Source organism: Oncorhynchus mykiss, chromosome 25 (genome assembly GCF_057628025.1).
Source record: "Oncorhynchus mykiss isolate SJ-2025 chromosome 25, ASM5762802v1, whole genome shotgun sequence".
Lineage (NCBI taxonomy): Eukaryota > Metazoa > Chordata > Actinopteri > Salmoniformes > Salmonidae > Oncorhynchus > Oncorhynchus mykiss.
This window is the reverse complement of record NC_143046.1, coordinates 40,513,206-40,537,881: the sequence shown is the minus strand read 5'-3', so window position 1 is coordinate 40,537,881 and position 24,676 is coordinate 40,513,206. Positions and strand designations below refer to the sequence as shown.

Genomic DNA, 24,676 nt, shown 5'->3' with positions numbered 1-24,676 from the left:
AAACGGGTACAAAAGTATATATCCACAGTGAAACGAGTCCTATATCGACATAACCTGAAAGGCCGCTCAGCAAGGAAGAAGCCACTGCTCCAAAATCGCCATAAAAAAAGCCAGACTACGGTTTGCAACTGCACATGGGGACAAATATCATACTTTTTGGAGAAATGTCCTCTGGTCTGATGAAACAAAAATAGAACTGTTTTGCCATAATGACCATCATTATGTTTGGAGGAAAAAGGGGGAGGCTTGCAAGCCGAAGAGCACCATTCCATCCTTGAAGCACGGGGGTGGCAGCATCATGTTGTGGGGGTGCTTTGCTGCAGGAGGTTCTGGTGCACTTCACAAAATAAATGGCATCATGAAGAAGGACAAGTACGTGGATATATTGAAGCAACATCTCAAGACATCAGTCAGGAAGTTACAGCTTGGACGCAAATGGGTCTTCCAAATGGACAATGACCCCAAGCAGACTTCCAAAGTTGTGGCAAAGTCAAGGTATTCTCTCTACTATTATTCTGACATTTCACATTCTTAAAATAAAGTGGTGATCCTAACTGACCTCAGACAGAGAATTTTTACTAGGATTAAATGTCAGGAATTGTGAAAAACTGAGTTTAAATGTACTTGGCTAAGGTCTATGTGATCTTCCGACTTCAACTGTATATACACTGGGGATAATAAGCGACACCTAGAGGTGGTGGAGACAATCACAAGGACAGGTGAACCAGATCAGGGTGTGACATAAACATCCTAAGGTCAACAATCACATACTGTTCACATTCCTCTCATGTAAATGCTGTAGCTACATAAAAGATTAAATAAACAATTTATTTGACAAATATCCAATCTTTGCTATTTTCTTTAATACCATGCTGATGATTTGTATCTGTTAAGACATTGAACACATGTTTAGTATATGTACTACATTTAATGTTTTAGTTTTTATTCTCTGAATGGTAAGTTCATTTAAAGTTGTGATTTGGTTTATTTAGATACATTTCAATGTTGTTAACACACAGTAACCAAAAACAAAATGTTCACCATAAGTTCCCAGAATTGTTTGCCAGATGTTAACAAGTTTGCCCTCAAATTTACCGCAACAGTTTGTCCCCAAAAATGATTTGCATGTGAAAATATGAGCTTGCTGCAAAATTGCGAAAACTTGGCCAAAAGTTTGCCCCAACTGTTTACCAGGAGCCTGTTTTTTCGGTATGGGTGTCTATGGGTGGGGACTCCTCTCCAGGGTAGCTGAGATGGCACTCTCCCAAACATACAGGATGCCGGAGGGAGGGGGGGGGGGTAATTTACCACATTGAGAAAGGCTCTGGAACGTGAGAAAATCCTGCTCTGTGTGTGTGTGTGTGTTTGTGCGAGAAAGACGGAGAATGAGAGAGGAGAGAGTGAGAGAGGCTGGGAACTGAAGACCAGAAGGGAACAGGAGCCTTAGCAGGGTCAGGTCTTACCAACTGAACAAAGGACCGTAGGACACCTGGCAAGCTCTGTATAGAAGACAGAGAAAGAGAAAGAACAAGCAGATAGGGAAAGAGGAAACAGAGAGAGAGAGAGTGAAAGAGAAAGTTGCAAATAGATAGGGAAAGAAAAAAGAGATTGCAAGTGAAGTGTGTGAGTAAAAATCGGAGGGAGGAAGAGACTCGAAGGGAGATCAACCAGGGAAAAGAAGGGTGAGGATAATTTAAGAAGCAAGTCGGTTGCGAGAAAGCAAGAGTTTGTTGAACCAGCAGCCTGCGACGGACAAACCATGTCGGGAACATATCCTGCCTCTGAGGGGACTGTTTTCCTCTTTCTGGGGTGTGTGCGTGAGTGTGAGCGTGCGTGCCTGTGTGCATGTTTGCTTGTGTGTGTCCATTAGAGGTCGACCGATTAATCGGACTGGCTGATTAATTAGGGCCGATTTCAAGTTTTCATAATAATCGGAAATCGGTATTTTTAGTCACCAATTCTTTTTTTTACACCTTTATTTAATCTTTGTTTAACTAGGCAAGTCAGTTAAGAACACATTCTTATTTTCAATGACGGCCTAGGAACGGTGGGTTAACTGCCTCGTTCAGGGGCAGAACGACAGATTTTCACTTTGTCCGCTCGTGGGATCCAATCTTGCAACCTTACAGATAACTAGTCCAACGCTATAACTACCTGCCTCTCTTTGCACTCCACAAGGATACTTACTGCCTGTTACGCGAATGCAGTAAGCCAAGGTAAGTTGCTAGCTAGCATTAAACTTATCTTATAAAAACAATCAATCAATCATAATCACTAGTTAACTACACATGGTTGATGATATTACTAGTTTATCTAGCGTGTCCTGCGTTGCCTATAATCTGACTGAGCGGTGGTAGGCAGCAGCAGGCTCGTAAGCATTCATTCAAACAGCACTTTCGTGCGTTTTGCCAGCAGCTCTTCGTTGTGCTTCAAGCATTGCGCTGTTTATGACTTCAAGCCTATCAACTCCCAAGATTGGGCTGGTGTAACTGATGTGAAATGGCTAGCTAGTTAGCGGGGTGCGCGCTAATAGCGTTTCAAACGTCGCTCGCTCTGAGACTTGGAGTAGTTGTTCCCCTTGCTCTGCATGGGTAACGCTGCTTCAAGGGTGGCTGTTGTCGTTGTGTTCCTGGTTCGAGGAACCCAGGTAGGGCAGAGGAGAGGTACGGAAGCTATACTCTTACACAGGCAATACTAAAGTGCCTATAAGAACATCCAATAGTCAAAGGTTAATGAAATACAAATGGTATAGAGAGAAATAGTCCTATAATTACTATAATAACTACAATCTAAAACCTCTTACCTGGGAATATTGAAGGAACCACCAGCTTTCATATGTTCTCATGTTCTGAGCAAGGAACTTAAACGTTAGCTTTCTTACATGGCACATATTGCACTTTTACTTTCTTCTCCAACACTTTGTTTTTGCATTATTTAAACCAAATTGAACATGTTTCATTATTTATTTGAGGCTAAATTGATTTTATTGATGTATTAAGTTAAAATAAGTGTTAATTCAGTATTGTTGTAATTGTCATTACTACAAATAAATTTCAACAATCGGCCGATTAATCGGTACTGGCTTTTTTTGGTCCCCCAATAATCGATATCGGTATCGGCGTTGAAAAATCATAATCGGTCGACCTCTAGTCTCCATGTGTGTGTCCATGATGGGGGACAATCTCAATGTATTTCTCCCTTTATCCACAAAAGGAGGGTATTCACCTTTCTCTGAGTAAAAGTGAGTATGTGCCCTATTTTAACTGTGTGTGTGTGCACGTGTGTGTGTGCATGCGCCCTCTCTCCACAGGACAACCTGAGTGTGTTCCTGCGTGGCTGTGAGGAGCTGGGACTGAAGGGCTCTCAGCTGTTTGACCCCGGGGACTTACAGGACACCTCGACACGCCCCAAAACCAAGTAAGACATCACACACACACACACATGCTTCCCTGACTGGCTGGGTGGCTGAAAGACTGGCTCGTTGATTATACTGGCCGACTCACTCTCCGTAGGGTGGTTGGACAGTTGTTCTGTCTGTGTCTTTCTGTGTCTGTCTAGCTGTCAGCCTGTATGTCTTTGTTTTTTCATTCATGTTCTTTATCTATTTTCATCCATGTGTGCATTTGCTTGTCTTTCTACCGATCTGTGTCGCTGTTATGTCAACAGTACAGTAATTAATGTCAAAGCAAAGAAATGTGGCTTTCCTGTATGCAACGTCACTCGGCGGGAGATTGTGACGTTGTAGCTGTTGCTAGGTGAGTAGGTGTTGCCCCCCCCCCCCACCAACTATCCTTGTGCCAGGGCTGCTCTGTCAGTCAGTCAATAAAGAGAGCGCGAGAGAGAGGGAATGAACGATTGGGAAGGACAGAGAGAAGAAGAGAGGTAGAGAGAGAGTTTCTTCACTTTGTGACAGGGCAATGTCAAACTTAGCAGGTCTCCGGGATGGCTTGACTGGTTCTGTCATGACATATGATTCCATGAAGAGTTCAGGTGTGGGCCAAGGGAATACTATTTGCTTTACTCACACACTCGTCACACTGTGTGTGTGAAGGTGTTTTTGTGCATGCGTGCAAATGTGTATGTGTGTGTGTCCACCCTTTCACTGATGCCTGTGCATTTGCTTGGCTCCAAACAAAGTTCATTGTATTTGAATTAACCAAGTTCTACTGTTGATGGCAATGCATCCTTGCATTGACTTATATGACTTTTTTACTGTCCCTTAGATTGTGTGTGTAGCTCTACCCTTTTCTCCTGCCACTCTGCCCAGTGTTCAGGCAGGTGTGTTTTTATCTAGAAAACGGATTTGGACGGGGGTGCATAAAGAGACACCGCTCCGCACAATGTGCTATGGCCTGGAATATGTCTTCTGTTCCATCTGCTGATGGAAACAGATCCATTTCCAAGATAAGTGACAGGTAGAGAGAGAGCAAAAGAGGGGGGGGGGGAGAGAGGGCAAGTGAGAGGGAAGAGAGATACTCGAAGGGGAGAGAGCGAGGGACAGCAAGAGAGAGTGAGATTGAGAAAGAGAGTGAGATTGAGAAAGAGAGTGAGTTTGAGAAAGAGAGTGAGATTGAGAAAGAGAGTGAGATTGAGAAAGAGAGTGAGTTTGAGAAAGAGAGTGAGATTGAGAAAGAGAGAGAGAGATTCAGAAAGAGAGCGAGAGATTGAGAAAGAGAGAGAGAGATTAAGAAAGAGAGAGTGAGAGAGGGAAAAGGAGTTTGATGGAGGGAGTAAAGGTGAGATCACATGCAGTGATCTATTACCTAGTGGAATCTGTATTGCCTTCTTTCTCAGGCAGGCTTTAGATGTGGTTATGTAAGTAAGCAAGGTAGCGTGGTAGAGAAAACAGACCTGTCTCTCTGTTAATTTAGTCAAGCGAGAGGAGAGGAGGAAGGAGATAAAGAGGGGAGGAAGGTGAAATGACACAGGGACCTTCTGTTGGAATAGAGGGAAGTTGGAGAGGGAGGTGGAGAAACTAACGCTGAGACTTACTTGACCCCTGGCCTTTTGGTTTCAACCCCCCTATTTCACGTTCTTTCTTTTGAACTTTCTTTTTCTCTATATAAGGTATCTCTCTTTCTCTCTCTCTCTTTCTCTTGTTGTCTTGCTGTCTCTCTCACTGTCTCTCTCTCAATCTCTCTTCCCTTTTCTTCCCCCTTTTTCTGTTGGATCAGATATGAGTATTATGTTGCCGACCAACAAACGTGTTCCTCTCAAGGTATCACGACTTCCACCGAAGTCGGTTCCTCTCCTTGTTCAGGCGGCATTCTGCGGTCGGCGTCACCGGTCTTCTAGCCATCGTCGATCCACTTTTAATTTTCCATTTGTTTTGTCTTGTTTTCCTACACACCTGGTTTTCATTTCCCTCATTTATTTTTGTGTATTTAACCCGCTGTTCCACCCCCATGTCTTTGTGTGGAATTGTTTGTTGTAAGTGCTTGTGCACATGTTTACTGTAGTCAGCAGGAGCAGGTGCCCCTGGTATAGGGGTCGAGGAGCGCTTCCAGGAGCAAGCAGCGATGATCCACCATCTCGGCGCCGCCATGGACTGCGTCGTCCAAACCATGGACCGCTGGGAGAGACAGGGAGTTCCTCCGCCTCCACCAGCACAACCAAGGCCTCCACTACTCGACCCCTCTTCACCCGGTCCCAGTGGGATTCTCGCCCTTCCCCGGGAGTATGACGGGACGGCTGCACGCTGCCAGGGTTTCCTATTGCAGCTAAATCTCTACCTGGCAACCGTCCACCTGGCTCCTTCGGGCCGTGAGAGGGTGTCCGCCCTCGTCTCGTGCCTCTCAGGGAAAGCCCTGGAGTGGGCCAACGCCGTGTGGGGAGAAGGAGACGCGGAGACAGGAGACATTTTGAGGATTTCATCCGCCGTTTCCGGGCAGTCTTCAACCACCCGCCCGAGGGTAGAGCGGCGGGTGAACGTCTCTACCATCTGAGGCAGGGGACGAGGAGAGTCCAGAAGTTCGCCCTGGACTTTCGAACCCTGGCCGCCGGCGCGGGATGGAGTGACAGGGCCCTGATCGACCACTATCGTTGCAGTTTGCGCGAGGACGTCCGTCGGGAGTTGGCCTGCAGGGACACCACCCTCACCTTCGACCAGCTGGTGAACCTGTCCATTCGGTTGGATAACCTGCTGGCTACCCGTGGACGTCCAGAGCGGGGTCTGTTGGTTCCATCGCCCAGCACCACCGCACCAATGCCCATGGAGCTGGGAGGTGCTGTGGCCGCAGAGGTCACACTGCCGGTCGGTGCCGAGTTGGCTCCTCTCGGGATCGAGGCAGCAGGCAGGGCACTCTGGTGTCACCCCAGGGGAGCCGGCACCATTCTCATCCAGAGCCCTCTGTTTCAAACATCAAACATGTTTTTGTCACTTTTCCTGAATAAGCATAAGGCGCTCGTCGATTCAGGCGCGGCTGGGAATTTTATAGACAGATCGTTCGCCCATAAGTTAGGGATCCCCATTGTTTCCGTGGCTGTGCCCTTCCCCGTTCACGCCTTAGACAGTCGACCATTAGGGTCAGGGTTGATTAGGGAGGCCGCCGCTCCCCTGGGCATGGTGATGCAGGGGGATCACAAGGAGAGAATCAGTCTCTTTCTTATTGACTCTCCTGCATTTCCCGTGGTGCTAGGCCTACCCTGGTTAGCCTGTCATGACCCCACTGTTTCGTGACAACAGAGGGCTCTCACGGGGTGGTCGCGAGAGTGCTTGGGGAGATGTTTAGGGTTCCCATTGGTGCTACTATGGTGGAAATCCAGACCAGGTTTCCACCGTGCGCACCCCCCTGAATATGCCGATTTGGCTATCGCCTTCTGTAAAAAGAAGGTGACTCAATTACCACCCCATCGATGGGGGATCGATAAATCTCCTGGTAGACGCTGCACTTCCCAGGAGTCACGTGTATCCCCTGTCACAGGTGGAGACGGAGGCTATGGAAACATATGTCTCCAAATCCCTGCGTCAGGGGTATATTCGGTCCTCCACTTCACCCGTCTCCTCGAGTTTATTTTTTGTGAAGAAGAATGAGGGAGGTCTGCGCCAGTGTATTGACTATCGAGCTCTTAACCAGATCACTCTGAGGTACTGTTACCTGCTGCCACTCATAGCCACAGCGATTGAGTCAATGCACGGGGCGCCCTTCTTCACCAAACTAGATCTCAGGAGCGCTTACAGCCTGGTGCGTGTCCGGGAGGGAGACGAGTGGAAGGCGGCTTTTAGTACTACCTCAGGGCATTATGAGTACCTCATCATGCCGTATGGGTTGATGAATGCTCCATCAGTCTTCCAAGCCTTTGTAGACGATATTTTCAGGGACCTGCACGGGCAGGGTGTAGTGGTGTATATTGACAACATTCTGATATGCTCGAATATGTGTCCCTGGTGCGCAGGGTGCTTGGTCGTCTGTTGGAGAATGACCTGTATGTCAAGGCTATGAAATGCATGTTCTTTCAACAGTCCGTCTCCTTCCTAGGGTACCGCATTTCCACCTCAGGGGAGGAGATGGAGAGTGACCGCATTTCAGCCGTGCGTAATTGGCCGACTCCCACCACAGTAAAGGAGGTGCAGCGGTTTCTAGGGTTTGCCAATTACTACCGGAGGTTTATCCGTGGTTTTAGCGGCTCCCATTACTTCACCGCTGAAGGGGGGACCGGTACGGTTGCAGTGGTCGGCTGAGGCAGACAGGGCTTTTGGTCCCCTGAGGGCTCTGTTTACCTCGGCTCCCGTGCTGGCCCATCCAGATCCCTCTTTTGCATTCATAGTGGAGGTGGGCGTGTCCGAGGCTGGGATAGGAGCTGTGCTCTCTCAGTGCTCTGGTACGCCACCAAAACTCCGCCCCTGTACCTTCTTCTCGAGGAAGCTCAGCCCGGCAGAGTGAAACTATGACGTGGGGGACCGGGAGCTGTTGGCTGTCGTCAAGGCTTTGAAGGCTTGGAGACATTGGCTTGAGGGGGCTAAACACCCTTTTCTCATCTGAACTGACCACCGCAATCTGGAGTACATCCGGGCTGAGAGGAGACTGAACCCTCACCAGGCAAGGTGGGACATGTTTTTCATCCGTTTTGTTTTCACCCTTTCTTACAGACCAGGTTCGCAGAACGCTAAGGCAGACGCAGTGTCCCAGATGTATGACACAGAGGAGCGGCCCGTGGATCCCACTCCCATACTCCCACCTCCTGCCTGGAGGCGCCAGTAGTATGGGAGCTGGACATTCAGCAGGCGCTACGTGCAGAGCCCACTCCCCTCCAGTGTCCCACTGGGAGTCTGTACGTTCTCTCTGTTGTCCGTCACGGGCTGATCTATTGGGCCCACACGTCACCTTCCTCTGTTCATCCAGGCATTGGTCAGATGGTGCGCTGTGGGAAGTACTGGTGGCCCACTTTGGCTAAGGATGTGAGGGTTTATGTTTCCTCCTGCACAGTGTGCACCCAGTGTAAGGCTCCTAGGCACCTGCCCAGAGTGAAGCTACACACCTTACCCGTTCCATAACGGCCGTGGTCGCACCAGTCGGTGGATTTCCTTACTCATCTTCCTCCCTCACAGGGTAACACCACGATCCTGGTCGTTGTGGAACATTTTTCTAAGTCCTGCCGTCTCCTCCCTTTGCCCGGTCTCCCTACGGCCCTACAGACTGTGGAGGCCTTGTTTACACACGTCTTCCTGCACTACGGGGTGCCTGAGGACATAGTGTCTGATCGGGGTCCACAGTTCACTTCGAGGGTCTGGAGGGCGTTCATGGAACATCTGGGGGTCTCGATCAGCCTTACCTCAGGTTTTCACCCCGAGAGTAACGGGCAGATGGAGAGAGTTAACCTGGATGTGGGTAGGTTTCTGAGGTCTTATTGCCAGGACCGGCCGGGGGAGTGGGCGGCGTTCGTGCCCTGGGCAGAGATGGCCCAGAACTCGCTCCGCCACTCCTCCACTAACCTGTCCCCCTTCCAGTGCGTACAGTAACTGGGGTATCAGCCGGTTCTGGCTCCTTGGCATCAGAGTCAGACCTAGGCTCCTGCGGTGGACGACTGATTCCGGCACGTGGAGGAGACATGGGACGCCGCTCATGTTCACCTTCAGCACGCCGTGCTGCGCCAGAAAGCCAGCGCAGACCGTCACCGCAGTGAGGCCCCGGTGTTCGCCCCGGGGGACCGGGTCTGGCTCTCGACTCGAAACCTGCCCCTCTGTCTGCCCTGCCGGAAGATGGGTCCTCGGTTTGTGTGGCCATTTAAAGTCCTGAGGAGACTGAACGAGGTGAGTTACAGGTTACAGCTTCCCCCCGATTACCATATTAACCCCTCGTTCCATGTGTCTCTCCTCAGGCCGGTGGTGGCTGGCCCACTCCAGGAGTCTGAGGTGCGGTAGGTTCCTCTGCCCCCGAGGGGGCCCCGGCATACTCCGTTCGATCCATACTGGATTTGAGGCGTCGGGCGAGGGGCCTTCAGTACCTCGTGGAGTGGGAGGGGTACAGTCCGGAGGAGAGATGCTGGGTTCCAGTGGAGGACGTGTTGGACCCTTCAATGCTGCGGGAGTTCCACCGTTGGATCGCCCTGCAACTCGCCCTCCGGGTTGTCCCCGAGGCCAGTGCCAGCGAGCTGCTGGAGCCACATGTCAAGGGGGGGGGGGGTCGGGGGTCGGGTACTGTCACCACTTCCACCAAAGTCGGTTCCTCTCCTTGTTCGGGCGGCGTTCAACAGTCGGCGTCACCGGCCTTCTAGCCATCGTCGATCCACTTTTCATTTTCCATTTGTTTTGTCTTGTTTTCCTACACACCTGGTTTTCATGTCCCTCATTTATTTCTGTGTATTTAACCCGCTGTTCCCCCCATGTCTTTGTGTGGAATTGTTTGTTGTAAGTGCTTGTGCATCAGTTTACGGGTGCGCGTCGGGTTTTGAACCCATGTTGATTATTTATTTATGCCGTTGGTTTTGCAATTAAACTGCTCCGGCTATTACCTAGTTCTGCTCCCCTGCGTCTGACTTCCCTGCCACCAGTTACGTACCCCTTACACAAGGGGATTTCATGTAAAGGCAAAAGGATCCCCTTTACATGTCTCTCTATCAAATCGGCCAGAAATGGGAACAAACAGAATATCTTCCAAATATCTTGCAGTTGCTATAGAGCTTTTCTTTTAATAATTGGAGAGATCTGGCTTTTGAACCCTGAATGAGAATCTGACAGGGCTAGGGGCTGCACAGAATACCTGATCGACAAATTACCTCCACCTCAAAACAGCCAAGCCTGATCTGAGTCATATAGTATAAGGATTAGTGAATCTACATGATCCCATGGCACTTGTCTCAAGAGTATGGGGGGTGTTATCCTTGGTGTCTACCAAATCATCCTCAGCTTCCAATTGGCTCATTCAAGCCCTGTTCATTCTCCTGCAATTCTTCCCTAGGTCATTGAAGAGAATGTGTTCTCAGCCAACCTGGTAAAATAAGGGTTAGGAATGAACAAGCATATTGACATGTAACTCAATGGAAACTTTTCATTCCTCACGTGATTAAACTTCCACCAACTAACGATCTGGACATGAGTCATTTGATTGACAGTTTCGTAATAATCCCACTCATGTGGGAGTTAGCTGCATAACACTCTTAACCTCTGGGTGACCTGTACAGATCATAATGACAAGGAACAGTGTGTGGGAGCTGAACAAGCCAACAAGGTTGACCTATCGCCTCTGCTGACTAGTGTGTGAGTAAAGTATCAACTGTAGCCTTAGATCAGCTCACCAACTACACACATGCATGTGTTCCTTCACGAATGTGCACTATACACACACAAACGGAGGCTCACGGTCACAGGCACACACACAAACTCATGCACTCACACTCACATGCTAGACAAACACAGAACCTGTAGATATAATTCAGTCTGTAACCATTCTGAAACTGACACATGGTTTAATGTTTATTTAGTTTGATGAAAAATATGTTAGCGGGAGAAAGAAAGGCAAACCATCTTTGTGTCAGAAAAAGAAAATGAAATAATAATTGAATTTGTGTGGTTTGTGTGTGTGATTGAAAGGCACTCTGGCCTCTCCACCTTTGCCCTGCTATGGCCTGGAGCCTCTTGAACACTGAAAAAACATCCAAACAAACTTGTGCTGCAGCAACAGCATCAGGCTGGAGAGTTTGGAGATCAAACACTATTATTTTCTCTCTTTCAACCACTCTCTCTCCCCTTGTCCCTCTCTACGTTCCCTCTTTCTCTCTCCCTCTCTCTCTCTTTCTCTCTCTCTCTGTCTCTCTCGCATGCTCTTTCCCTCTGTCTCTGTTGCTCCTCCCTCCCTCTCTTTCTCCCTCCCCTCTCTCCCTTTCCCTCTCTTTCCCTTTCCCTCTATCTCTCTCTCCCACTTTCACTTTCTCCCTCCTTCTTCTCTCTCCCTCTCTCTCAGCCCAGATGGGGCTTTCCACAACTGCATCTGTATGTCATTCCATACTGTATCTACAGTGTTGTTTTTATTGATTTATTTCTATGAGAGCGAAGAATGCAGCTCATTTGACAGCTCTCTAACCTGGAACCTACGATCATCCTCGTCTCTCTCTCTCTCTCTCTCTCTCTTCCCGGCAGGGTTGCCGACTGCAGCAGGAAGCTGACAAATGTAAGTGTCACCTCCTATATTGTGTATTTTGTTTGTCCAGTAAATATATGTTTATGCTATGTACGCTCGTATGCGTGGGTTGGTCTCTCTCTGTCACTTTGTCTGTCTGCCTCTCTGTCTGTGTTCTCTCTATTTCTGTCATTCTTTATTTCTCTGTCGCACCTTTCTCTTCATCATCAGTAAGGTATCCCTCTCCCTCAGTCAGTCCATCCCATTAACGCTTCTCTCTCTCTCTCTCTCTCTCTCTCTCTCTCTCTCTCTCTCTCTCTCTCTCTCTCTCTCTCTCTCACACACACTCCCTCACTCTCTCACTCTCCATCTATCTCCTGTCTCTGCTGCTTTAAGAGGAGCTAGCGAGCTAGCATAGTGCTGTTGTCATTCTCTGCGGTGTGAGCAATGGCAGCTCTCTGCTTGACTTGGCTAGCTATAGTGTACTCTGTAGGCCATCTCCAGCTCTAGCTCCACAGCTGACCGAGCTGTTTTAGCTGTTTTAGCAGAGGGACATTGAAACGCTACATTAGACTCCGTCGGCACTGCATCAGAACATCCCATGAACTCACAACAGCTGTAGAGGGAGCTAGCCTAGTGCTGGTGTCGACTGTAGTCTTTTCGTTGTTGCAAACTGCAGCAGCAGTATTCAATTATTCATCTTTTTGCTCAGACTCTGAGCACCATCAGACTGAGAAGATGAGATAGGTGGAGAAGTATTTTTGGACTGTTTTGTAAACGCAGCTCGGACTCGGCTAGGAAAAGGGACTATCATGAGGGACTGGATGGAATTCTGCTGGCCTTATGCAATGTTAAACTGATGCATACGTAAACAATAAGGTATCTATTTTGTTTATGTTGTAGGTATGTTTTATTGTAAATATTGTTTGGTGTTTTGGTTCTGTAGGTGTGGAACTGCTGCTGGGTGAAGTTGGTGTTTGTGCGTGCTTGTGCATGAGTGTGCTCATGCTCTTGTGCGAATGTTGTGTGCACGCGTGTTAATGTGTGTGTGCTTGTGACACAAAGTGGTTATTTTCCCATCTGGAAAGAACACATTTAGTTGGGTCTCGTAAAGCATATCAGAGAAAACAAGCACTGTAAAAGCAGTGGTGGAAAAGTACCCAATTGTCAGACTTGAGTTATTAAAGTAAAGTAAACTTAATAGAAAATGACTCAAGTAAAAGTGAAAGTCACACAGTAAAATACTACTTGAGTAAAAGTCTAAAATGAATTGGTTTAAAATATACTTAAGTATCAAAAGTAAATGTAATTGCTGAAATGTACTTAAAGTGCCTTTGGAAAGTATTCAGACCCCTTGACTTTTTCCACATTTTGTTAGGTTACAGAATATCTAACATTGATTAAAACACTCCCCCCCCTCGTCAATCTACACACAATACCCCATAATGACAAAGTAAAAGCAGGTTAAGAATTTTTTGCTAACTTAAAAAAAAAAAAAAAAAACGGAAATATCACATTTACACAAGTATTCAGACCCTTTACTCAGTAATTCGTTGATGCACCTTTTGCAGCCTCGAGTTTTCTTGGGTATGACGCTACAAGCTTGGCACACCTGTATTTGGGGAGTTTATCCCAATTTTCTCTGCAGATCCTCTCAAGCTCTGTCAGGTTGGATGGGGAGTGTTGCTACATAGCTATTTTCAGGTCTCTCCAGAGATGTTTGATCGAGTTCAAGTCCGGGCTTTGGCTGGACCACTCACGAACATTCAGAGACTTGTCCCGAAGCCACTCCTGCGTTATCCTGTTGGAAAGTGAACCTTCGCCCCAGTCAGGTCCTGAGCGCTCTGGATCAGGTTTTCATCAATGATAGAAGCTGAAGAACATACAGTATGCACATCCAGGTACTTTCAGCAGGTGCTGGAGTTGTTGGCAAACTCATGGAAAACAGAAAGGAAATTGCCGCACACTGCTTCTCATGCTCCCAGATGATATTTATTTACAACATTTTGACCCTTAGGTCTACATCAGGTATCCATATCCCAGGTGGAGGTGGAAGGTCCTATATATAGGGGCAGTACTTAGTGAAATCAATTCCTGAAACAGGAAGAAAAAAATGTAGAACATAGTTTATCAAGGACCTCTCAGTACTTTGCTCCGTTCATCTTTGCCTCGATCCTGAATAGTCTCCCAGTCCTTGACACAGAATGATGCTGCCACCACCATGCTTCACCGTAGGGATGGTGCCAGGTTTCCTCCAGACGTGACGTTTGGCATTCAGGCCAGAGTTCAATCTTGGTTTCATCAGACCAGAGAATCTTGCTTCTCATGGTATGAGAGTCTTTAGGTGCCTTTTGGCAAACTCCAAGTGGGCTGTCATGTGCCTTTTACTGAGGAGTGGCTTCCGTCTGGCCACTCTACCATAAACGCCTGATTGGTGGAGTGCTGCAGAGATGGATATCCTTCTATAAGTTTCTCCCATCTCCACAGAGGACTCTAGAGCTCTGCCAGGGTGACCACCTGGTTATTGGTCACCTCCCTGACCAAGGCCCTTCTCCCCCAATTATAAACAGAAACTAAAACAGGAAGCACCCGTGCTCAGGTCTGTTCAACGCTAGTCCGACCAATCAGATTCCACGCTTCAAGATTGCTTCGATCACGTGGACTGGGATATGTTCCGCATAGCGTCGAACAACAACATTGATGAATCTGTGAGCGAGTTAATTAGCAAGTGAATCGGTGATGTTGTACCCACAGCGTCTATTAAAACATTCCCCAACCAGAAACTGTAGATTGATGGCAGCATTCGCGCAAAACTGAAAGCGCGAACCACTGCTTTTAATCAGGGCAAGGTGATCGGAAACATGACCGAATACAAACAGTGTAGCTATTCCCTCCGCAAGGCAATCAAACAAGCTAAGCGTCAGTATAGAGACAAAGTAGAGTCGCAATTCAACGGCTCAGACACGAGAGGTATGTGGCAGGGTCTACAGCCAATCACGGACTACAAAAAGAAAACCAGCCCTGTCACGGACACCGATGTCTTGCTCCCAGACCAAATAAAGAGGTATGTGGCATGGTCTACAGTCAATCACGGACTAATCGCAATCACACTGCCCTTACCCATCTAGACAAGAGGAATACCTATTCAAGAATGCTGTTAATTGACTACGGCTCAGCATTTAACACCATAGTACCCTCCAAACTCGTCATTAAGCTCAAGACCCTGCCCTTTGCAACTGGGTCCTGGACTTCCTGATGGGCCACCCCCAAGTGGTGAAGGTAGGTAAACAACATCTCCACCCCGCTGATCCTCAACACTGGGGGGTGCGTTCTCAGCCCTCTTCTGTACTCCGTGTTCACCCATGACTGTGTGGCCATGCACGCCTCCAACTCAATCATCAAGTTTGCAGACGACACTACAGTGGTAGGCTTGATTACCAACAACGACGAGACGGCCTACAGGGAGGAGGTGAGGGCCCTCGGAGTGTGGTGTCAGGAAAATAACCTCACACTCAACGTCAACAAAACAAAGGAGATGATCGTGGACTTCAGGAAACAGCAGAGGGAGCAGCCCCCTATCCACATCGATGGGACAGTAGTGGAAAAGGTGTAAAGTTTTAAGTTCCTCGGCGTACACATCACGGACAAACTGAAATGATCCACCCACCTACAGCGTGGTGAAGAAGGCGCAACAGCACCTCTTCAACCTCAAGATGCTGAAGAAATTTGTCTTGTCACCGAAAGCACTCACAAACTTTTACAGATACACAATTGAGAGCATCCTGTCGGGCTGTATCACTGCCTGGTACGGCAACTGCTCCGCCCACAACCGTAAGGCTCTCCAGAGGATAGTGAGGTCTGCACAACGCATCCCCGGGGGCAAACTACCTGCCCTCCAGGACACCTACACCACCCGATGTCACAGGAAGGCCAAAAAGATCATCAAAAACAACAACCAACCGAGCCACTGCCTGTTCACCCCGCTATCATCCAGAAGGCGAGGTCAGTACAGGTGCATCAAAGCTGGGACCGAGAGACTGAAAAACAGCTTCTATCTCAAGGCCATCAGACTGTTAAACAGCCATCACTAACATTGAGTGGCTGCTGACAACATACTGACTCAACTCTAGCCACTTTAATAATGGTTAGAGCCAGAGAATCCCGGTGGAAAGAGGGGAGCCGGCCAGGCAGGGACAGCAAGGGTGTTTCGTCGCTCCTGTGCTTTTCAGTTCACCTTCACACCCCTAAGCCAGACTACACTTAATCATAGGACCTACTGAAAAGATGAGTCTTTAATAAAGACTTGAAGGTTTGAGACCGAGTCTGCTTCTGCTTCTCTCACATGGATAGGCAGACCATTCCATAAAAATGGAGCTCTATAGGAGAAAGCCCTGCCTCCAGCTGTTTGCTTAGAAATTCTAGGAACAATAAGGAGGCCTGCGTCTTGTGACCGTAGCGTACGTGTAGGTATTTACAGCAGGACCAAATCGGAGCGATTGTTGGAGCAAGCCCATGTAATGCTTTGTTGGTTAGCAGTAAAACCTTTAAAATCAGCCCTAGCCTTAACAGGAAGGCACTGTAGAGAGGCTAGCACTGGTTTAATATGATCACATGTTTAGGTTCTAGTCAAGATTCTAGCAGTCATGTTTAGCACTAACTGAAGTTTATTTAGTGCTCTATCCGGGTAGCCGGAAAGTAGAGCATTGCAGTAGTCTAATCTAGAAGTGACAAAAGCATGGATTAATGTTTCTGCCACATTTTTGGACAGAAAGTTTCTGATTTTTGCAATGTTACGAAGATGGAAAAAAAGATGTCCTTGAAATCGTCTTGATATGTTTGTCAAAAGAGAGATCAGGATCCAGAGTGATGCAGAGGTCCGTCTCGGTGTTATTTGAGACGACTGTACAACCATCAAAATTAATTGTCAGATCCAACAGAATATCTCTTTGTTCCTTGGGACCTAGAATTAGCAAATCAAATCAAATGTTATTTGTCACCTACACATGGTTAGTAGATGTTAATGTGAGTGTAGCGAAATGCTTGTGCTTCTAGTTCCCGACCATGCAGTAACATCTAACAAGTAATCTAACAATTTCACAACAACTACCTTATACACACAAGTGTAAAGGAATGAATAAGAATATGTACATAAAAATACATGGATGAGCGATGGCCGAACAGCATAGGCAAGATGCAGTACATGGTATAGAGTACAGTATATACATATGAGATGAGTAATGTAGGGTATGTAAACATTATTTAAAGTGGTATTGTTTAAAGTGGCAAGTGATACATTTATTACATCCGATTATGAATTATTTTTAATTATCTGTTTTGTCCGAGTTTAAAAGTAAAAAATGTGCCGCCATCCACTTCCTCATGTCTGAAACACAGGCTTCCAGGGAGGGCAATTTTGGGGCTTCACCATGTTTCACCAAAATGTACAGCTGTGTATCATCCGCATAGCAGTGAAAGTTAACATTATGTTTTCGAATTACATCACCAAGAGGTAAAATATATAGTGAAAACAATAGTGGTCCCAAAACGGAACCTTGAGGATTTCATGACTAGAAGCTCAAAAGACAAAAACGCAGTAATATTTGTTTGGGTAAAATTAAATTTGCTATCGTAAATGTTAGCAACTCCTCCACCTTTGCGGGATGCGCCAGGGATATGGTCACTAGTGTAACCAGGAGGAGAGGCCTCATTTAACACAGTAAATTGATCAGGCTTAAGTCATGTTTCAGTCATAATCACATCAAGATTATGATCAGTGATTAGTTCATTGACTATAATTGCCTTGGAAGTGAAGGATCTAACATTAAGTAGCCCTATTTTGAGATGTGAGATATCACAATCTCTTTCAATAATGACAGGAATGGAGGAGGTCTTTATTCCAGTGAGATTGCTAAGGCGAACACCGCCATGTTTAGTTTTGCCCAACCTAGATCGAGGCACAGACACGGTCTCAATGGGGATAGCTGAGCTGACTACACTGACTGTGCTAGTGGCAGACTCCACTAAGCTGTCAGGCTGGTTAACAGCCTGCTGCATGGCCTGCACCCTATCTCAAGAGTGCTGAGTCCACACAATGGCTTTGCTAAATAGAGGGAGATGAGACAGCCTAGCTACATAGAGGGAGATGAGATAGATAGCGGATGAGGTTGGCACAGTAAATTAGTTTGTCAGGGCTATGCTAGCCCAAAAATGGACTAAAGGAGCCTAATGTTACCCTTTATAATCCAAGGAGTTTACATGTTCTGTTTAGAGGTGAATTGGCTCTGGCAGCCAAAACAGCCAAATACTCCATCTAAACGTGAATTGATTCTCAATTGCGGTACAGTTTTAGAATTGTAAAGCCCTCTACTTTCATATCACCTCAAAATAATTTCACAAATACTAAATATACACTTACTGTGCACAGGTTTTAACACAGTTTGAGCAGACAGTATTTTCAGTGACAACACGTGTGGTTCTGTCTTCCGTTTATACACAGGTGTTCGGTAACGCCTCTTTGTCTTCCTTCTGTTTCCCGTAAACAAGCATTGTAACATGGTGACCCTGTAAAGATGTGGCGTAATGTAACCTTTTGTTTTTTGAAAATGATTTATCTCCGATATGAAAGATACGTTCCTTATATTTCTATAAAACGGACTGAAAGCGATGCGCTTTAACGTTTAGAATGAGCGTCAGGACTCTTATCAAAACTTCCTCAGGCCAGAAGACACTATCGTCAATAGGCGCTAAAGGTAGTTAGCCTCTATGAATGGGTTAGGGCTATACTAGAGTAGTAAATCAACCTTACCCATGTGGCAATGGTAAAGAGAGAGAGAAATATAGCTGTGTGTTCACATTGTGTTCATATTGACCTGATTTGTGGCCAGGACAATGGCTAGGTCTTGTCTTGCTTGTACAGAAACCCATCACTAGCCAATTCCAATGATAGTGAAAAGAGTGGACCAAAAAAAACAGGAAGTGAACCCTGTTGGTGGCCATTTTGATAAAACTGTTGTTGGTACTCCTCACAAATTAAAGACAAGTGGAATTGAGGGTGATTTGGGTTGTATGCCATGACTTCACATTAAACAAACACTCAACGGAGAAAATTGTATATTTTTTCTAGCTAATGGGTACAGTGTGCCTTTGAGCCATAGCTGGCATCTATCACAGTGTGTAATGTGGATTTCTCTGATTGTTCTCAGTTGGCTGAGAATGCTTGTGTTACTGTTGGATAGCATTAGCGTTGTGAAGTATACCTTAGAGCTGTCAGGAAGGTATTTCGTGACCTACAGTATGCTAACTTTGCTCATATGTTGATTTTGCGGTGGCATTTTGCCAGGTTTACTCAGGAAGTAAACAGTTGGTTTTGGTGTGCGACATTGTGCCCATAAAGCATATATTTAGCAACTCTGCTAATTAGCACATTAGCTAATGTATCATGTGCTAGCAGCCTTGCATCATAAATGTCACAATCATTTGTAGAGACGGACCAAGTCGCAGCGTGATTAAAGTTCTACATAATTTATTTTTATGTGAAACTATCAAACAAAAACAAGAAACAAACAACAAACCGTGACTACAGCGGTGCACATGGACTAACTCGAAATACCAAATTCAATATCCCACAAAACACAGGTGGAAAAAGGCTACCTAAATTTGATCCCCAACTAGAGACAATGATTGCCAGATGCCTCTAATTGGGAACCATATCAAGCACACCAACATAGAAATATGAAAACTAGAACACCACATAGAAATAATAAACTAGAACACCCCAGTCACGCCCTGACCTACTACACCATAGAGAAACAATGGGTCTCTATGGTCAGGGTGTGACAATAAATTACACACAACTTGTGCACAAGATATGGAGAATGAGACCACTGGGAATTGGTTAGGCCAAAAGTGTTGCCAAAAGTTGGTCAACTGTGTGGTTGGGTCAATTGGACATGAACTGCCATTAAATTGAAAACTACAGAGTGTGACGTTAATGCATTGTCTTGTTAATACTGGCTCTAAATCCTCCTCCTGTTGTAATTCCTCCCCAGGTTCTGATTACCATATACTGGCTGGGCCGGGCTGCCAACAGCTGCATTTCCTACAACGGGCCCACACTTGACCTGAAGGAGTTTGAAGGCTTGCTGTCACAGATGCGAAAGGTACGTAAAGGCTATGAGATGTCATAAACCCCGGGGTTTGTGGAGGCTCAGTTGCTTGTGTTCTAGTGCTAACAATGTTAAGGTTGGGGGTCCAATTCCTTGAAGGGCTGTGAATTTTAGGTACTTTTTGCAGTTGCTAAGTGACTGTACTATTAGGAATATTAGACAAGAAGGCACTGTCCAACCAAAGCATATGTTTTATTTTGCAGACATAAGGATGTTATTATGCAAGCTCTCCTCGGGGTGCATTCATTGTTTCACAACTTCCTTTATCTCCTCTTCTCTCTTCCCCTCCTCATGGAGTCGTCCCTAGACGAGAATGAGCTCTCTCTCTCTCCCTCTCTCCCTCTCTCCCTCCCTCTCTCCCTCTCTCCCTCCCTCTCTGTCTGTCTGTCTGTCTGTCTGTCTATCTATCTAGTGATGATCTCAGGCCTTCCGCTGGTCTTCCAGAACCAGTGGTGTAGAGTACTTAAGTAAAAATACTTTAATGTACTACTTAAGTTGTTTTTTTGGGGGGGGGGGGGTATCTGTACATTACTTTACCATTTCTATTTTTTGACAACTTCTACTCCACTACATTCCTAAAGAAAATAATGTTGTTTTTACTCCATATGTTTTCACTGACACCCAAAAGTACTTGTTACATTTTGAACGGTTAGCAGGACAGGAAAATGGTTAGATTCACACACTTATCAAGAGAACATCCCTGGTCATCATTACTGCCTCTGATCTAGCGGACTCACTGAACACAAATTATTTGTTTGTAAATGATGTCTGAGTGTTGGACTGTGCTGCTGGCTATCCGTACATTTATAAAGAAAATTGTAAAAATTGTGCCATGTGGTTTGCTTAATATAAGGAATTTGAAATGATTTATACTTTTGCTTTTACTTTTGATACTTAAGTATATTTAAAACCAACCACTTTTTGACATTCAATCAAGTAGTATTTTACTGAGTGACTTTTACTTGAGTCATTTTCTATTAAGGTATCTTTACCTGTACTCAAGTATGAAAATTGGGTACTTTTTCCACCCGTGTCCAGAACCAGTGTCAGTCAGGCCTATTGGAACCTGGACTTTGGCTTTTGACAGACATTGAGGGACAGACAGGGACGTGGCTGTAGCTACCGGTCCCCCCATTCAGAGCATGATGTCACTCCTCTGCCATTTATTCCATCCCAGCAATTTGACATCCCCCACTGCTATTCTCTTCAAATGAGAAATGACCAATAAGCCTAGAATGCTTTCCCAGATGTCCTTATAATCCACCACAACCGGGCCACGTCTCCACTTAACAAAAGATAACGGGCAGTGACTTAAAGTGAGAGAGAAATTCAATATATTTATGAAATAATGTTGTACGTAATACAGGAGATGTAGTGATATGTGTTAGCTGTTGTAGTGGTGAGAGGCTCAAATTATGTAAACTTAGTGTTGATGTAGACAAATAGTAATTTAACTTGACAAATAACATTCAGTCAATAGATCAGTTGAATATCCTGTCTGAAAATAAAGCATCATAGTTTGTTACCTGAAAAAGGGCCTGAAAAAGTGAGGCTCTCTGAAGGCTAGTCAGTTCAATGGCCACCAGACACATTCCTAAAGTAGGGCTCTAGGTGTGTTAGTGTTGGGATGGAACAAAAGCCGGCACGCCCTTTAGCTCCAGGACCACTGCTGTTGTCTGAGCTCACTCAGGTTTCAGCTTGGGGGTTCACAGGCTGATCTGACCAATAAGTAAGACCCCCCCCCCCCCCCCCAGAGTTGCCACTCAAAGCTAGCCATTGTACCCAAAATACCCACAACCCCTCCCCCCACACCCATCACAAGGTCAGACAAATAGGACCTGAGCATCCTCCTTCACTCAGGATCTGGCACAGAGGGAGAGGAAGAAAAGGGGGGAGTAAATTGGATAGGAAAGGGGTTGAAGTGGAAGTAGGGAAGAGGGAGGGAGGGAGGGAGGGAGGGAGGGAGGGAGGGAGGGAGGGAGGGAGGGAGGGAGGGAGGGAGGGAGGGAGGGAGGGAGGGAGGGAGGGAGGGAGGGAGGGAGGGAGGGAGGGAGGGAGGGAAACTGAAAGGGATAGTGGGAGGATGCAGAGAGACTCTGCATGTAGAATTCTGCTAAAATATTGTCCGTGTACCACGTAAAACACCAAATAATGCATGCAGAGCAGAATTAGGCTGAATCAGATTCAGATTCAGATTCAGATTACACAGACCCACAAAGAATTTGAAAATAAGTCCAATTTTGATAAACTCCCATATCTATTGGGTGAAATACCAGTGTGCCATCACAACAGCAAGATGTGTGACATGTTGCCACAAGAAAATGGCAACCAGTGAAGAACAAACACCACTGTAAATACATCCCATATGTGTTTATTTATTTTTCCTTTTGTACGTTAACTATTTGCACATCGTTATAACACTGTACATAGCCATAATATGACATTTTAAATGTCTTTATTCCGTTGAAACCTTTGTGAGCTTAATGTTTACAGTTCATTTTGTATTGTTTATTTCACTATTTCACTTGCTTGGGCAATGTAAACATATGTTTCCCATGCCAATAAAGCCCTTTGAATTGAATTGAATTGAATTGAGAGGGGCTGAAGGAGGGAAAGAGACAGAAAGAGCGAGGGGAAGAGCGGGAGTAGGAGAGAGGGGTAAAGTAAGGCGATAGAGAGGGGGGTTAAAGAGGGGGGTAGGTGGCTGCCAGGAGGGGGAATGGGAGGGGAGGAAGAGAAACAAGGCAAGACCAGGAGGTTTCTCAGGCAGGCGGGAAGGAAAAGCTTTTCTAAGAGCTGGAAACCAAGGAGGCCACAGACCAGGACACAGAGGTAGAAGAGAGACAGAGGTAGAAAATCTATTCAAATCTGAGAGAGGGAGAGGAAGTGAATGTAATTGTCCAAGTTGGAGGAATCATGGTGAGTGATGGATCCGGATTGGATGGGATATTGGGATAATCTCAACACAAAAAAATTTACATTGACGTGGTGGATGTTTTTTTTGTGTGTGTGTGTGTGTGTGTGTGTGTGTGTGTGTGTGTGTGTGTGTGTGTGTGTGTGTGTGTGTGTGTGTGTGTGTGTTAGGAGGCAGAGGAAACGGAGAGCCCCCAACGCAGCATACGGGACAGCGGCTACATTGACAGCTGGGACTCGGAGCGCAGCGACTCGCTCTCCCCACCTCGCCACGGCCGAGAGGACTCCTTCGACAGCCTGGACTCGCTCGGGTCACGCTCCAGACAGACGCCCTCGCCGGACGTACTGGTCGCCCGCGGCATCGGCAGTGATGGTAGGACGCTAGACGCCCGGACAGGTCACACCACACATGCTTTTACTGTCGCATACTTTCTGGTGCTACCTGGGTCATATTCACTAGAAACGAAACGGACAAAAATGGACCGAGACGGGGAGGGTCTACCTGAACTTCGTTTTTGTTGTAAAAAATAAATAAATCTGTCGCTAAAGATTTTTGCTAAGGTGTGAACTAATGAATATGACCCTGTCTCATTAGGGGCTTGCCGCTTGCATAGCTGTAACTATTTTGTTCATGTATCATCATAGCACATAATGACTTACCCTCAACCTCTACCAATGTTTTACTTTGTGCACTTTAATGTTGCATGGCAGCCATTTTGCACATACAGTTTCATTGGGGAAGGTCACCATCAGCTGACGTGAAACTAGCTGTCCCTATCTGCACTTTTCAACCTCTCCCTGTCTCGTATCAATGAAATCATCTGGCAGGGTGTCTTCCAGCTCAGCCCAGCTCTGCTATTGACATCTGTACAAAGGCGGTTTGGTGTTGCGGCTGACTGTTTAGAGTTGTTGCCATGGGTTACATCTCTTTGAAGGCCCTCTTGAAGAGACATGTGTTGAGAGAGAGAGAATGAACATTGAAATCAGGCGGTGGAGAGAGGAGATGGCAGTCTTGACTGACAGGTTGCAACATATTTCAGGGGAGTCGTGTTTTACACGGCATCTCATCTGTTCCAGTCTTGAGTGGTGTTGCACAAGATGATGATACCTGGGACTGATACCTATTAGTCACAGTGGGTGTGAGTGTTTCTGCCTGTCATACTGTATAGGGGCACACTTAATCTTGTGCCTATATTTTTATGCACAAGCATGCGCACACAAACACACACACACACCATTAATGATTGATATAGTTCTATAGTCCTACAGCACACACGGGGCTAACTGGAGCTGGTGGTTAAATTCAGGGGCGCAACTTTGGTTTTAGAGGTGGGGGGGTCCAAACCTAGTGGAGGGTCATCTAAAGGCCATTTCCTGCATTTCTACCCAATTGAACATGACCCATGGTCTTGTAGCAAAAATGGCCACAGTAATCAAGCTAGGTAAGAGATCCTTAAAAAATCTATATTATTTGATTGTTAAGAGGCCAAACAAAGGTAATTCGATAATCAACAATGAACACAGTTACATGCACACAATAATACAATTATTGTGGATAGTCAGATTAATTAATAGTTTGTTTAAAACGTTTACATGCTTTGCATATAGAACGATTTCCCTGATAATCCTGTTTTACATGGACACATCTGAAATCAGGTTAGCCGATGGGACTTTTGATAAAGGCACAAAATCGGCAATCAAACAAGCGTCCGACCACAGTGGACTGTAAATGCTCCCAACTCACACTCTCAAACACGTAGATCCTCTGAATGCAGCTGACTCTCCAGATCCCATTCACCTGAATTCTGATCACCTGTTCACACGCCTGTATGTCATGATCACACAATATTTAGTTCAGTTCTTTGCACCCCATCATTGTGAGGTGTTGTTTGTTTTGTGACACTTCAATTCAGAGCCCTGTTTTTCCCGTATTAGTCCTCCTGTGTATCATAGCTCAAGTTAGCAGTGGCTTTTGAAACTAAACAAAACTATGGATGACAGTCTCTCTTGCCCCCATAGACTTCTATCAGGTTACATGGAAAA

At 46.1% G+C, this 24,676-nt stretch overlaps 1 protein-coding gene across 50 annotated transcripts in view; it reads left to right on the top strand.

Moving 5' to 3' along the window:
• The window catches only part of LOC110505152 (LIM and calponin homology domains-containing protein 1), a 155,528-nt gene that overhangs the window by 85,075 nt on the left and 45,777 nt on the right, over window positions 1–24,676 (top strand). For 21 of the 50 annotated variants that reach the window (XM_090219876.1, XM_090219883.1, XM_090219875.1 and 18 more), the window contains exons 4-7: window positions 3,311–3,417; window positions 11,576–11,606; window positions 19,604–19,714; window positions 22,805–23,006. In XM_090219876.1, the coding sequence (XP_090076002.1) occupies window positions 3,311–3,417; window positions 11,576–11,606; window positions 19,604–19,714; window positions 22,805–23,006 (451 nt within the window). Of the gene's footprint in view, window positions 1–1,306; window positions 1,810–3,310; window positions 3,418–11,314; window positions 11,429–11,575; window positions 11,607–11,893; window positions 12,435–19,603; window positions 19,715–22,804; window positions 23,007–24,676 lie in introns of those variants that run through there. The other 29 variants (XM_090219901.1, XM_090219900.1, XM_090219898.1 and 26 more) reach the window with 8 other exon arrangements.